The following is a 15,811-nucleotide window of genomic DNA, read 5'->3' on the forward strand; positions in this document are numbered from 1 at the left end:
GCCGCTCGGCGCCCGGCGAGGGCGGCGGAGCCAGCGAGAGAGGGCGGGTCGGGGTCAGCTGCTGCAGGCGGGCGGGTGCGGGGAGCTGTGGGCGGCCGCCTCGTCTCTTGCCGCCGCCCTCCGTTTGCCACGATGCCGGGGATCGACAAGCTGCCCATCGAGGAGACGCTGGAGGACAGCCCACAGGTTAGGCGGCGGGAGGCGAGGGAAGGAGCGGGGCTGGCCGACTCCAGGCCTGGCGCCGCCGCGGCCGCAGGTGCCCGCCCTGGCCCAGGTGGGCGCCGCCCCCCAGTATCCCTGCCTGTCGCGGGCGGCGCCCGGAGCTGCCGAGGCCGGGCCGCCCTCCCGAGGCCCGCGTGGGCCTGCGTCGCTGGGCCGAGAGCCGCGCTCGGGGTCTGGGAGTCGGAGGGCGGCGACCGAACCGCCGCCGCCGTGGCTGATGGGCCCGGCGGTCGTTACGCGCGCGGGGCTCCCTTGTATTTGACAAAAGATGCTTTTTAATTGCCGTGATGTGAGGTGATAAATCCAGATCCTGGAATTTTCTTTTCGAAAACCTCTTCGGAGGAAATGCAGGAGGAGAAAAGACCCTGTAGACTTAATGATTTCTGATCAAGCTAGGGAAGGAAATGGACAATTTGGGGGGAGAGGGGGAATACTGAAAGTCTGTCGGTTAGCCCGTGCGGAAATCCCTCGGCGAAGTCCGTCACTGATCCTGGAGCCTCCCGGCCGAGTGTCGTGACCCTGAGTGCAGTCGCTGTCACTCGGGCCGTGCATGCCGAGAGGTGGACGGCGCCTTTGCGGCTCCACGACTGCTGCGCCCGGGTTGCAGACTTGGCTCTAGAAAACTCATCAAAATAAAAGCCCCTTGTTTTGTGCATTGGGGATGATGCTGGTGTGGTTGCTCTAGCTTAAGATAGTCTCTTCCTTAAGAAAGGAAGACGTAACAGGGACTTATGTTTTCAGTACTGAAGAATGAAATCAGCTATGTTAAAAAAAAACATGCTGGTAGGGGCTGGAACTTGGGCTGAGAAACTTCATCCCTGGGCCTGTCTTCTTACACAATAAGGGATTCGAGACAATGTTGCTGTTGGGCTACCACTTAGAATGAAGACAGTTGTCTGAAATGTTCATTTAGAACTACAGTTGCACATATTTCATGTGTCCTAATGGTTTAATATGACTCCAGAAGAACAGGAGGGAGAGGCTAGATCCCACTTTCCTGTATGACTTGTCTGCCATGGATATGGTGCCAGTTTTGACTGCCAAGTTGGAGTTGGGCTCTGATTGTAGAATTGATTGGGCTTTTTTTCACGCTGAAAGTTATCTTCACAGGCCTGATCCCTTCTGGTAATGTACTCTTATCAGCCTATACTGACACAAAGAGAGACCGACTTCTTGGCTTATTTTGACTGCCAGAATAATAGCCAGTTCAAATATTTAATGACTTCTGTAGTATAAAGTTATAAGCTACATTTGTTTCAGATGTTTAGCAAAAATTTTGTGGAATGTATTGGTCAGGTACAGTTAGTCATTTTACTTTTTTATAAGACTCAACAGCCTGCCTTACCTTTTTTCTCTTACCTAGCCTGGCTTTTATAGCTGCTCATAAAGACTGCTCAGAATGGGTTACACAGTGCCCTTAGCCATGACTTATGAGGAGGGTATAATCTGTTAATTTATCTAATTTCTTGAGTTTTTCACACAGTAAGTTTACAACTTGAGCATTAGTTTTTTGTATTTTCTGTTTTTTACAAGCATGTGCCATATTAGTATTAATTTTTAATGAAATAGCCACATTGATAGTCTTTCAATTTCTAGAAGTAATAAATCTGAACTAGTTAATATTTATTTGGGAAAGTTAATTGGGACAACTGGGATTTAGAAAGGGAAAACATAGGGAAGCAATTCTAGGGGAAAACTTGTGGCAAGAATGAAAGCCCTGGATTTGGGATTTAGGATATAAGGGTTTTAGTCTTTACTGCCAGTTGGTACCTTCTACTTTATGGCAAGTCACTTAACTCTCTGAATTTCAGCTGTTATAGATAGTGAAAGTTTTAATCTTTGTACTTGATTATAAAAATAATAGTTGTTTGCTTCAGAAAAATTAAAGGTACAGAAAGCACAGAGTTACCTGTCCAGCACTCGGGAGCAAACTCTGTTAATAGTTTGCTTTCTTTTTTGTAGGTTTTTTTCCTTTCTCTTACACCTTTTAATGTGATTGAGATTATATTGTGCATAATGATTTTTATTTGGCTTTAACTACACATGATAACTTAAGTATCTTCACACATTATTACATACTGAATAAACAACTCAAAGGTTGCGTGTTTCCTTCACTGACTTAATATGGTTGTCCTATTGTTGGACTTTTGTAGTTTTATATAGAAAGCTGAGATTAATGCTTTGGGACATAAATTTTTGTTCTTATCTGGACTGTTTATCTAGCATCAGTTCAGGTCAGTCGCTCAGTCATGTCCAACTCTTTGCGACCCCATGAACCACAGCACACCAGGCCTCCCTGCCCATCGCCAACTCCCAGAGTTTACTCAAATTCATGTCTATTGAGTCAGTGATGCCATCCAACCATCTCATTTTATGTCATCTCCTTCTCCTCCCGCCTTCAGTCTTTCCCAGCATCAGGATCTTTTCAAGTGAGGCAGCTCTCCACATCAGGTGGCCAAAGCATTAGAGTTTCAGCTTCAGCATCAGTCCTTCCAATGAACACCCAGGACTGATCTCCTTTAGGATGGACTGGTTGGCTCTCCTTGCAGTCCAAGGGACTCTCAAGAGTCTTCTCCAACACCACAGTTCAAAAGCATCAATTCTTCGGTGCTCAGTAAAGTCCAACTCTCACATCCATACCTGACTACTGGAAAAACCATAGCCTTGACTAGACGAAACTTTGTTTGCAAAGTAATGTCTCTGCTTTTTAAAATGCTGTTTAGGTTGGTCATAACTTTCCTTCCAAGGAGTAAGCGTCTTAATTTCATGGCTGCAGTCACCATCTGCAGTGATTTTGGAGCCCAGAAAAATAAAGTTTTCCACTGTTTCCCCATCTATTTCCCATGAAGTGATGGGACCAGATGCCATGATCTTCGTTTTCTGAATGTTGAGCTTTAAGCCAACTTTTTCACTCTCCTCTTTCACTTTCATCAAGAGGCTCTTTCTTGAAGTTCTTCTTCACTTTCTGCCATAAGGGTGGTGTCATCTGCATATCTGAGGTTATTGATATTTCTCCCAACAATCTTGATTCCAGCTTGTGCTTCCTCCAGCCCAGTGTTTCTCTTGATGTACTCTGCAGATAAGTTAAATAAGCGGGGTGACAATATACAGCCTTGACGTACTCCTTTCCCAATTTGGAACCAGTCTGTTGTTCCATGTCCAGTTCTAACTTGCTTCCTAACCTGTATGCAGGTTTCTCAAGAGGCAGGTCAGGTGGTCTGGTATTCCTATCTCTTTCAGAATTTTCCACAATTTATTGTGATCCATACAGTCAAAGGCTTTGGCATAGTCAGTAAAGCAGAAGCAGATGTTTTTCTGGAACTCTCTTGCTTTTTCGATGATCCAGTGGATGTTGGCAATTTGATCTCTGGTTCCTCTGCCTTTTCTAAATCCAGTTTGAACATCTGGAAGTTCACAGTTCATGTACTGTTGAAGCCTGGCTTGGAGAATTTTGAGCATTACTTTGGTAGTGTGTGAGATGAATGCAATTGTTCAGTAGTTTGAGCATTCTTTGCCATTGCCTTTCTTTGGGACTGGAATGAAAACTGACCTTTTCCAGGCTGAGTTTTCCAAATTTGCTGGCATATTGAGTGCAGCACTTTCACAGCATCATCTTTCAGGATTTGAAATAGCTCACCTGGAATTCCATCACCTCCACTAGCTCTGTTCATAATGATGCTTCCTAAGGCACATTTGACTTCACATTCCAGGATGTCTGGCTCTCGGTGAGTGATCACACCATCGTGATTATCTGGGTCTTGAAGATCTTTTTTGTACAGTTCTGTGTATTCTTGCTACCTCTTCTTAATATCTTCTGCTTCTGTTAAGTCAAAGTGAAAGTGAAGTCGCTCAATCGTGTCCGACTGCTTGCAGTCCCATAGACTGTAGCCTACCAGGCTCCTCTGTCCATGGGATTTTCCAGGCAATCGTACTGGAGTGGATTGCCATTTCCTTCTCCAGGGGATCTTCCCAACCCAGGGCTCGAACCCAGGTCTCCCACATTGTAGACAGACGCTTTACCATCTGAACCACCAGGGAAGCTTCTGTTAGGTCCATCCCATTTCTGTCCTTTATTGAGCCCATCTTTGCATGAAATGTTCTCTTGGTATCTCTAATTTTCTTGAAGAAATCTTTAGTCTTTCCCATTCTATTGTTTTCCTCTATTTCTTTGCACTGATCACTGAGGAAGGCTTTCTTATCTCTCCTTGCTGTTCTTTAGAACTCTGCATTCAAATGGGTATATCTTTCCTTTTCTCCTTTGCTTTTCTCTTCTCTTCTTTTCACAGCTATTTGTAAGGCCTCATCAGAGAGCCATTTTGCTTTTTTGCATTTCTTTTTCTTGGGGATGGTCTTGATCCCTGTCTCCTATACAATGTCATTTTACAGGATTTATCTAGCATAGAGTCTAAGAAGATGATAATAGAAAGGAGGAAAACTTTTAAAGCTCCTGATATAGATGTATTTTTTAGATTATTTAATCGTAATCAAATGTGGCCTGCCAACTGCTATATAAAATAGAACTTGGAAGTTGTGAAGGACTACCCTGAATTATAGTTATTATTTTTAGTTTTGTTGTGTGCGCTAAGTTGCTTCAGTCATCTCCAACTCTTTACGACCCTATGGACTGTAGCCTGCCAGGCTTCTCTGTGCATGGATTCTCCAGGCAAGAATTCTAGAGTCGGCTGCCATGCCACCTAGGGGTTCTTACCGACACAGGGATCAAACTTTGGTCTCTTATGTCTCCTACATTGGCAGGCGGGTTCTTTACCACTTAGCACCACCTGGGAAGCCCCTCTTTTTAGTTTTACTTTACAGTAACTAAGTATTAAAATAGAGGTATATTTGCAAGTCCAAATCCAGATAATTGAACAAAAACATTTTTAGGTTTATCTTGCTCAAATTGTACCATTCTGCAAAAGATATCATTTGTTGAAGTAGGAAATCTGAAGCCTATACTAGATACCTTATCCATGTTTACATATTGTTTTTAAGTCAGAAACTTTCTATTTAGTAAGAACAGATATGATCTTTAAAAAATAATTGATTTTATGTGTAGATAAATATCAATGATTCATCCAAGCTAGAACTGGGAAGACAAACTCCAGTCCCAAATGAAGGCTTTTCTCTTTGGCATAATGTGAAATACTCATAGATTATGAGGCGTACTTTTTTTGATTCACGTTTTGGTATCTCTTATATTGAGATGCCTCTTATACTTGATGTTGTTTTCCTTGTAAATTGCCTGCAAATGTACACACTTGGTTATTTCTCCCAGTGACATGGCTGCACCAAGTGCAACTTTTCAGTGTTCAGCCAACAAATCAATTTAACAACCACTTGAAGGATTATCAGTCTTGTTTTTTGTCTGAAAATATTTCTTTGACAGCTGGTAAAATGAAGCAAGTCTTGCCATCAAAACTTGCTGACTGGATATCAATAGTTTGAAAGAAAATACTGGAGATAAAAGTGGAGCGCTTCTAAGAAATATTTGTCACCTGCTTGTGGCACAGAATAATACTGGATGTGAAACCATGGCTAGTGATGACTCTTATGTCAAAAAAATACAAGAGTTGAAATTATAGGGACTTCCCTGGTGGTCCAGTGGTTAAGACTCTGTACTTTCAATGCAGGGAGCGCAGGTTCAGTTCCTGGTCAGGGAAAAAACATGCAGCATGGTGCAGCCAAAAACAAAAAAGTTGAAATTTTAGAGTTGTATTAATTTAGGCAATTTGTGTTTTCTTTTTTTTGTGTTTATATGAGTTATATATAAAATTCTGCCAAAGATCTGTTCCCATGAATATAAAGTAAAAACTTCAAAACATAAGAAAATCTCAATTCATAGCTTAATTGCCAGCATTATTTTGTTTGTTATACACGCATGCTTAGTTGCTCAGTCATGTCCACCCCATGGACTGTGGCCCATCGGGCTCCTCTGTCCATGGAGCTCTCCAGGCAAGAATACTGGCGTAGGTTGCCATTTCCTACTTCAGGGGATCTTCGCGACCTGGGGATCGAACCTGGGTCTCCTGCATTGAAGGCGGGTTCTTTACTGTCTGAGCCACCATAAAGCTGGTGCAGCTCATAGTGGATGTCAGCATAGATTCTATGAAATGGTACCATATTGATTGCATTTGTGTAAGCTGCTAACTTTAAACAGTCATTATACAATTTTGAACTTGATATTATGAACTTAAAAACACAGGGACACTGTTTCAACCCTGTTTGAGGCTAAGAACATCTTTTTAAGTTTACTACATGTTTTTGCATAATGTTTTATTCCTTGAATTAGAATGATCATTTTTGAAGATAAAAAGAAAAACCTAAGTGGCAGATTCTTCTTCAGAATGGAACTACCTAAACAAGATTTCATGACGTTTTCTTTTTTACATATTAAAATAACGCTTGGGGAATAGGAGTAGGGCACTAGAGCTAAAAAAAAAAAAATTCTGTTAGATTTAAATCTCTGAGGCATACTTTGGTTTCTTTTCAGAGCGTATAAGTTTTTTTCATTTTTAAATCTCTGGGGCATTGGGAAGTACAGGACTGAGATAAACTGGATTCATATACTGGCATGATTTTGTGCTGCCTTTTTTTTTTAATCATAGTATCTTAGCTGCTGTTTCTGAAAATAGGAAGCTAAGGAAGAAGTTGATTTTTAAGAATCAATTTCTAAGGCTAAGGTTTAAATTAGCTAATTGTACAATAAAAGTAGACCCTGATGCTGGGAAAGATTGAAGGCAGGAGAAGAAGGGGACGACAGAGGATCAGATGGTTGGATGGTATCACCAACTGCATGGACATGAGTTTGGGCAAGTTCCGGAAGTTGGTGATAGACAGGAAAGCCTGGCGTGCTGCAGTCCATGGGGTCGCAAAGTGTTGAACAGGACTGAGCGACTGAACTGACTGACAATAAAAGTACAAAGTTGCTTTTTAGATTTTAAGATGTAATTAACTCAATAATTGTTGAAATTTAATTCTTCGCCTGCCTATGGGATATAAAAAAGTGATCATAGTTTACCTTAATATGCTGTTTCCTTATCTCTAACAGTCTTAACATTTACTGACTGACAAGTTTTTACTCTGAAAGTGCAGGTAATTTTTACATGCCCATGCTCATTGTGCAAAAAAAAAAAAAAAAAAAGAAAAGCCTAACAATATAGAAATGTATAAAGAAGAAGAAAAAGTAACCCCAAAGTCTGCACTCAGAAAAAATCTTGTTAGCATTTTATAGGCCATGTTGGGGATGGAAAGGGGCACTGTGGTGTGATTTTGGATTGCAGTGGGGAGGGGTTTGATATCAGTAGAACTAGAAGAGACTGGAAAAAGAGAAATAATCATACTAAATTATCCTGAGAAGAGATATTTAAAATATTTATACATGCAGTAATGTTAATTTACTCTTATCCGAGTCTGTAGATTTAGTCTTAGTTTAATTGCAGACTTTCTAATTCATAAAAATATACCTTTGTTGCTCCTTCTGAGGTTTGTGTGACATAGTTGGAAAATCGCTCTGTTTTAATGAAGTAGAATTGAGAATAAAGAACTCTGACATCTTGGCATTTCTATCAAAAGAGAGAAAATAGATTAAAACTCAGAACTGTTAAAGAGTTCTAGTATCCTATGATTTTTCCTTCCTTTAGGGGGGAAAAAAAAAGATTTCCACTTGATTTATTTAATGGTTAACACAAACTTACTGCTTTTATTTTATACAGACAAGGTCTTTACTGGGTGTATTTGAAGAAGATGCCACAGCTATTTCCAACTATATGAACCAGTTGTATCAGGCTATGCGTCGGATTTATGATGCACAGGTAAAGAACTAAAGGCTGACTCAGTGCATTTATAAAATGAATCTTTAAGCCCATGGGGACAGAAATAGTATGTCTCTTATTTACTGGTGTTTAGCCCTGTCTGTGTTGCAGAGTTGAATAGATGAATGAAGATTAAGTATTTTGTATTACAGAGCTCACATTTCCATTACTGGTGTATAGTTTGTAGCACTACAAAAGTGATGAATCATCTGCTCTTCTTCCCCAAACACAGTAAGGACTTTCTTAGCGAAACTCATTGATAGTGATCTTTGCCTAAGATTTGACTGAAAACCCCATATTGTCACCAGTATTTTCTCTAATCATGTTTTTAATCTTATGGGATACTTCCCCTTTTTGAGCAGAGGGCTTGAAAGTAGCTAGCCTCTATCTAGTTAGAAGGTAATAAAGATGAGATATAGCTCCCAGGTATCAGAAGATGAATTTTAAAAGGAGGCAACCAGATTTTTTAGTTGAACAGACAAAAGATTTGAGCCTGTGTTTAGGCACCTTAATTATAAACTTTAACAGCAACCTGGGTCCTATGATAAACTCTCTTTGGGATTAATTAAGAGCACCAGTTTCTTTTTTTTTCTCCTTAATTTCTCTTCTTTCTGAACTCAAATGTTCATTAGGTACTTTAAAGTTACTGTGATAGTTATTTATTTTGCTTAGTGATAGGTCTCTCAAGAATTTGATTTCTGACTACATAATGTGTAAAAGAAAAACTACATTTGTCATTATACTCATCACTGAAAAAAGTCTTTAAAAAAAAGTATTACCTTCATATGGCTGTGTTGCTGTACTATATGACTAGGTCGACCACATTTTGGTTGTATGTTATTAAATGCTTCATGGCTTATTATCAGCATGTAGAGAACAGGGATAATCAGTCAACACTGTAGACTGTCTTAAGATTTTGCTAAATAACCTTATATACAGCTTACTTCTAGCTTTAACTATTAGTTTTTATTAGCTGAAAAGAAAAAGCACACGTCTGAAACACTGCTAAATTCCTTGATGGTGTCTGTTCATGGTTTGAGTCTCCTTTTAAAGTGCTTTAGTTGTAGTTCCCTTTCCAGTGATTTAAGGGAACATGTTGTACAGTATTTAAGTGATGAATAAAAGTGGCGTAGGTATCTTCAATTAAAGTTTTTTCCTTTATCTGTATTATTGTGTTAATTTGAATGTTCATCTTTTCCAGAATGAATTAAGTGCAGCAACACACCTGACTTCAAAACTTTTAAAAGAATATGAAAAACAGGTACCGTATATGGGAGTTTTAAAAATATGATTTAAAATGTGTAGTGATACAGTATCTATATAGATAAACAGAATTTCTTTTCAGTAATTCTAAGCATTTTAGAACTCATAGAAGGTAATTTTGATACGCCATTGAAATTCTATTATGCACTTATGTCTAATTTTAATGACTTTATGTTAGAGACAGAGGTCATCTGATTTGCCTCTTTTTTCAAATGAAGAAACTGAGGCTTGCTCAAGGTTACACAGCTGGTTAGCAGAGGAACTGGAGCTAATTTTAAATCTCTGAATTCCTAGTGTGGTGTGCATTCCTGTATATCATGTTGATTGGTTACTTAGCAGACAATTAATGTGTACTAATTCTATGAATTACACTATTTTATAAAAATGGTGTTTTTAGAGCTTATTCAAAATTTGTGAAGTTTTCTGAAGTTATTTAAAAATGAAAATTATAATGCCACTCACAAAAGACATAGAGCATTGGACCTTTACTTCATCTCTGTTTCTCACTTTTCAGCGTTTTCCACTGGGGGGTGATGATGAAGTTATGAGTTCTACTTTGCAGCAATTTTCAAAAGTTATAGATGAGGTAAATGCTTACTTTATTTTGCTTGGATAAGTGATCTTATAATTAAGTTAGTCAAGTTGTTTAGCGTTTATTGGGAACTTTTATTATGATTTTTATGAGTAAATCTCAACTATAAAAGATTACTATTTAAAGAAGGACCTTGTTTCCAAATCTTGGTGACTGTCTTATAAAAATAACACTTTATATGTCTGATTAAAACAAATTGTTTTCAAGGAATAAGTGTGTAATTGTGCTCTCTTTACTCTCATGTAACATTCAGCCTTTCATTGTGTTGTTTGATGTAGGCAGGGAGAGAAGAGTTAAACTGTTAACTAATCACAGGACTGCCAGGGAATTCCCTGCCTGTTTTTTACTTGGGTTTTGTTTTAGTACTATATTTAGGAGTTCCTCATTCTAAAGAATACATGTTCCTTATCAGATATGTGACTGGTAAATATTTGCTGCTATTCTGTGGGTTGTTTTTTTGTGTTCTTGATAGTATCCTTTGATGCATAAAAGTTAATTCTGATGAAGTCCAGTTTCTCTTTTCTTTGATTGCTTTGCTTGTGCTTTTGTGTCATATCTTAGTAACCATTGCTAAATCCAAGATTATCACATGTTTTCTTCTGAGAGTTTTAAATGGAATTTTTTTGACTGTCACAAAATTATGTGATGTTAGTGTTCCCTTATGTAAATGTTATCAACATCTTTTTTTTTTTTTTTTTTTAAACTATGCTTCCACTACAGAGCAAGTGAGATCTTAGTTCCCCAACCAGGTATCAAACCTGCGACCGACCCCTGTAGTGGAAGTGCAGACTCTAAACTGCTGGATGCCATAGAAGTCCCTGTATCAATACCTTCTTACTAGATTTTTTGTAATTTCCATAATGCTGGTTGATTGTCTCTTTTTAGTTATTTGGGTTTTTTGATCTTTCTTTTATCAGCTTAGCTCTTGTCACGCGGTACTTTCAACACAGCTTGCTGATGCCATGATGTTCCCCATTACCCAGTTTAAAGAAAGAGATCTGAAAGGTATTGAACTAAGCTTATGATTACTTTCATTAGCTGTCAGAAGATCACTGCTTATAAAATGTATATCACTGTACACCTTACCCATTTCTGACTGTAGCAAGTGTCACCTTTACTTCAGTTGTTAAACATTTATAGGGGCTCCTGATAGATGTTAAGCTGAGGAGTACTGATATGACTAAGATGCCACTTCCCTTGAAAAAGCTCAGAGAAGGAGATGGGTAAACATAATTATGGTGCTCTGTCTCTTGTAATTTGGGATGAGCATGGTGCAGTGAAGGCTGGCTCAGAGGAGGGTATCAGGAAGGCTTCACCACAGATGTGACATGAGCATTGAACAATGAAGAATTTGCCAAGAGAAGAGAGTCATTGTTTGATGAGAGGGGCCAGAAAGCACAAAGTTACGGGTTGTAGAAATACATGGCTTGCTTTGAGAAATTCATAGTGGCTGCAGTGTTGGATGTGTTGAGGCATGGTGGGAGATACCTCTAGAAATAGATCAGATCATGCCAAAGATGCTGGACTTGAGCTTATAAGTAAAGAGAAGACAATGGAGGTCTTTAAGAAGTGGACCTATTCTAACTGTTTTTGGAGGATGGATTTGATGCTAGGAGAATGGACCCAGAAGCTGAGAGAGTGCAGTTAGATGTGACCAAGGCCTCTGCTGGGACAGTGGCATAGGAGATGAGCTATGTGGGTGGGTTGGAGTGATGGGAGGTATGGGGGCTGGCCCGTCTAACACCTCATGTCTCAGTAGCTTGTGGTGGGTTTTTTTTTTCCCCCATTGCATATTATCAGGTGATAAAATGAGAGCTTTATAGACTTAGATTTGCTTTCTTACAATTTACAGTCTCAGACAGTCATACAGACTTATCTACACAATACATAGATAGAATAAAAATATTGAGCTAATGTATCAGTGATGATAAAGTATTTAATGATACGTGGAATAAAGACAGATGTATTTTAGAGATGGAATTAAAATGTCTTGGTAATCTTCAAGAATAATTTTTTCCAAGATCAAGAAACAAGACCTCTTTTCTCAGTCTAAGGGGACTGAATATCAAAATCTTGTCAATAAAATGTTTCTCATTCAGTATTTGAACTTATTAGAGTCAATATCAGAAGATCAGTAAGTTGGATTCTGGTACTAAATCAGGATATTTGTATATTTGAGAATTTGCAGTAGTTTTAAAATTTATTTTTCTGTCATATTATAATTTGTGGCAAGTACAGTTCTGGTGGTGTGCTGCTAAGTCACTTCAGTAGTGTCCGACTGTGTGAGCCCATAGACGGCAGCCCATTTTCCAGGCAAGAGTACTGGAGTGGGGTGCCATCGCCTTCTCCATTCTGGTGGTGTAACAGTTGCTAATGAAAGTAAATGTTCCCTAGGGCTAGTTGAAACACAGTAACTTTTTCACTTTAAACGTTGAAGTTTGAAATATTACTTGGAGTTTTAATTGTAGCTTAAATTTCTAAACATAATTTAAGATACTTCATAAATATGCTAAACTTAAATTATTCTTGAACTTTTCCAGAAATATTGACATTAAAGGAAGTGTTTCAGATTGCTAGTAATGGTAAGCTCTGATTACTTTGTACAGTTATTTCTTACAATGATGCAAATGATGCATTTCTTTATCAACACAAACCTGTAGCTAGATTTTATGTAATAATCGAAGAGAAATGAATCTAATTAAAAACTTAAGTGAATATTATTTAAATCTATTGTTATTTAAGTTGCACTGTTAGTCCTAGAAGAAAAATTTTAAAGGAAGTTAAATCTTGTGGTTTGTTACCCATTATGGTACCTGAGAAGGTGGTATATATTTTTCCTTCCTTATTTTCCTGTATATTTCACATTTTCTTTAATGAGTATTTGCTGTTTTTGTACTAAAAATACTTTAAAAAAACTTTTAGTAGACTACTGTTTCCTTGAAATTAAATGTTTTTACCAATTTAATAAATAGAAACATACTTTAGGGTGTTTTTGTGTGGCTGTGAGGAACATAAGGGTTCATTGATCACATAGTAGAGAATTCTTATTTTGCTTCAGTATATCTGTTGAAAGATGCACATGTGAAACCCATTAGAGCACTTATAAGTTTTGCAAAGTATTATTGCATTGTTGTTAATAGTCATTTCTGTTTTCCAGATCATGATGCTGCAATTAACAGATATAGCAGATTGTCCAAAAAGAGAGAAAATGACAAGGTTTGGTACATATTCCTCCTTCAGTATCACAGTTAACGGGCTTCCCTGGTGGCTCAGTGGTTAAGAACCTGTGTGCCAGTGCAGGAGATGTGGGTTCAATCACTGGGTCAGAAAGATCCCCTGAAAAGGAAATGGCAACCTACTCTGTTATTCTTGCCTGGGAAATCCCATGGACAGAGGAGCCTGGTGGGCTACAGTCCATGGGGTCACAAAGAGTTAGACACAACTTAGTAACTAAATAACAACAACAAATCCTAATTAACAACTGTTTCATTAGATAGTCTACTTTTTCCGGTTTAAAAATGGTTGCCAACAGTAACTTCGTGCATTTTGCTGTATTACCCTTAGTTTATTCTTTCCTGCAGTTATTTTAGAGCCTTTCTGTTAACTGTTAGACACAACTGAAGTGACTTCGCAGTAGCAGTTAACTGTTAATTATCAGATAATTAATAGTTGTCTTTTTAAACAAAATGTTTTTCTGTTGATAGAATTTAATAAGTAAACATAACTATTCCAAAAGTATAATTGATGCCCAGGTGAAACATCGCCCCCTTTCTCTTTGTATTTTGATCACATTGCATTTGTTTTGTTACATATATGTATTCAAAAGTGTGTTCTGAGATACTGTGGTGGAAACCTTGAACTGTTACATACTTAACTGAATGAAATTCTGCCATGAGGACCTCCTCCTCTACAGAGAATGTGTATGTTACGTGTGGATGGATGGATGGATGGATGAGTAGGCCTCCACTAGGTATTTGTGAGTGAGGTCGTCTCTGTGCGCCTGGGAATTGTATCTGCAGCCGCACCTGCATCTGCTGGTGGGGGCACAGTGACCACAGTTGTGTATGATTGACAGCGTAGCAGCCACTGTGACACAGAAAGGGGGTAGTTCTCTCACAAAATCAGTACACAGGCTTGCTTTCTTTGACTACTCAATTTGGTGCAGATATTAATAAAATATGTACATTTTAAGATCTACATTTGTTTGTTATTTTGACACAAAGAAGTAATTAAAGACTCTAAAGATGAATTTTATTTTACATTGCCTCTGGCTGTTACAGGCAATTTTTAAAAAATATTTCCACTAATTTACTTGAAAAATTTGTTGAGCACCTACTACATATTAGTGACTATGGGGAAACAGTGTGAACAGGCTCCACTTCTGTCTTCAGTGAGTGTATAATCCACACTTATTAAAGGCTTCCTGTGTGAAGCCAGAGGCAATGTAAAATAAAATTCATCCTCAGTCTTTAATTACTTCTTTGTGTCAAAATAACAAACAAATGTAGATCTTAAAATGTACATATTTTATTAATATCTGCACCAAATTGAGTAGTCAAAGAAAGCAAGCCTGTGTACTGATTTTGTGAGAGAACTACCCCCTTTCTGTGTCACAGTGGCTGCTACGCTGTCAGTCATACACAACTGTGGATTCCCACAAGTGGTCACTGTGCCCCCACCAGCAGATGCAGGTGGCTAGAGCAGCTGCCAGAATACAGGGATCAACACGTAGTTAAGTGCAGTAAAGAAGTCTTAACAAGATGCTGGGAGAGCACAGACAGGGCAGCATATCTTTTGATTGGTAAGTTGGGAAAGGTTATACTTTCAGGAGGTGCCATTTGCACTGAAGATGAGCAGATATCAGTGGTTTGGGGTTATGGGAGAGGGCATTTCTGGAAGAAAAACAGCCTCTGCAGAAGCACATGGTAGAGCCTGGAGAGTGTAAAAGTAACGAGCACTGGCTCTGGAGTCACACTGCTTGGGGACTTATCTCAGCTCTGTGGCTTATTTGCCTGAGGGCATGCACTGGTTGGACTTCCCTGGTGGCTCAGACAGTAAAGCATCTGCCTACAATGCGGGAGACCCGGTTACAAAATTTCTCTCTCAAAAAACTCAGTAGTGGTGAAGATGAAAGAGAATGCATACAGATTACCTGACTTCTAGCAATTATTATTATTTCTTGCAATAATTATGAGAATGGAAAGGTAATCATTTCAGTGCATCTGGAGTACAGGCTGTACTGGGAGGAAGTATGACTAAATGGCAAGAAAGTAGTTTGGGGCCAGGTTACTATGTTAATGACTGAAATATGTGTTATCTAGAGTAGGCAGCCACCAAAGGATTTTAAACGAATGAGTAACAGCATGCAATTGACTTAAAAATACTAATGGAAATATGAAGGGGACAAAGCTAGAGGGAATCCAATGAAAAGGTACTGGAATAGTTTGCAAAGGTATTAGAAGAGCCTCAGATAAGGTTGCTATTGAAAGTGGAGAGGAAGGAATACTTTTCAGAGATACTTCGTAAGTAGAATTGACAAGACTTATGGTAGGAGGAGGAACGAAAAATGAGTCCTAAAATTCTTGGATGATGGGATGGATCCAGGAAAAATTAAGAGAGCTAAGTAGAGGAGCAAGTTTTATAGGGAGCATACTGTCTTCAGTTGTATACGTTTTTAGCACACACACACATAAAGAACCCCCCTGGAGATCTGCTTCGTCTGAAAACTGAGAGAATGAGGGGCAGGAGATAAAAGCTGGGGAGTCATTGGTGTATTGGAATATTCTTGGTACTTGATTTGGTATTCTAAGGAAAGCAGGAAAAGAGGAGACAGAATGTATTATGAAACAGGTGCTAAATGAGTATTTGTCATCTGAGTACAACAAGGGACATGGTTTAAGTGTGGGTGAAGGAAAACAAATAT

General features: G+C 38.8%; 1 protein-coding gene across 1 annotated transcript in view; it reads left to right on the forward strand.

The window, feature by feature from the left end:
- Window positions 1-22: 22 nt before the first annotated feature.
- Window positions 23-15,811, forward strand: part of APPL1 (adaptor protein, phosphotyrosine interacting with PH domain and leucine zipper 1) — a 34,441-nt gene continuing 18,652 nt past the window's right edge. The window contains exons 1-7 of the mRNA XM_027522284.1: window positions 23-186; window positions 7,935-8,033; window positions 9,235-9,294; window positions 9,811-9,882; window positions 10,806-10,893; window positions 12,429-12,470; window positions 13,046-13,104. Of these exons, the coding sequence (XP_027378085.1) occupies window positions 133-186; window positions 7,935-8,033; window positions 9,235-9,294; window positions 9,811-9,882; window positions 10,806-10,893; window positions 12,429-12,470; window positions 13,046-13,104 (474 nt within the window). The 5' untranslated portion in view covers window positions 23-132. The remainder of the gene's footprint in view (window positions 187-7,934; window positions 8,034-9,234; window positions 9,295-9,810; window positions 9,883-10,805; window positions 10,894-12,428; window positions 12,471-13,045; window positions 13,105-15,811) is intronic.

Source organism: Bos indicus x Bos taurus, chromosome 22 (genome assembly GCF_003369695.1).
Source record: "Bos indicus x Bos taurus breed Angus x Brahman F1 hybrid chromosome 22, Bos_hybrid_MaternalHap_v2.0, whole genome shotgun sequence".
NCBI lineage: Eukaryota > Metazoa > Chordata > Mammalia > Artiodactyla > Bovidae > Bos > Bos indicus x Bos taurus.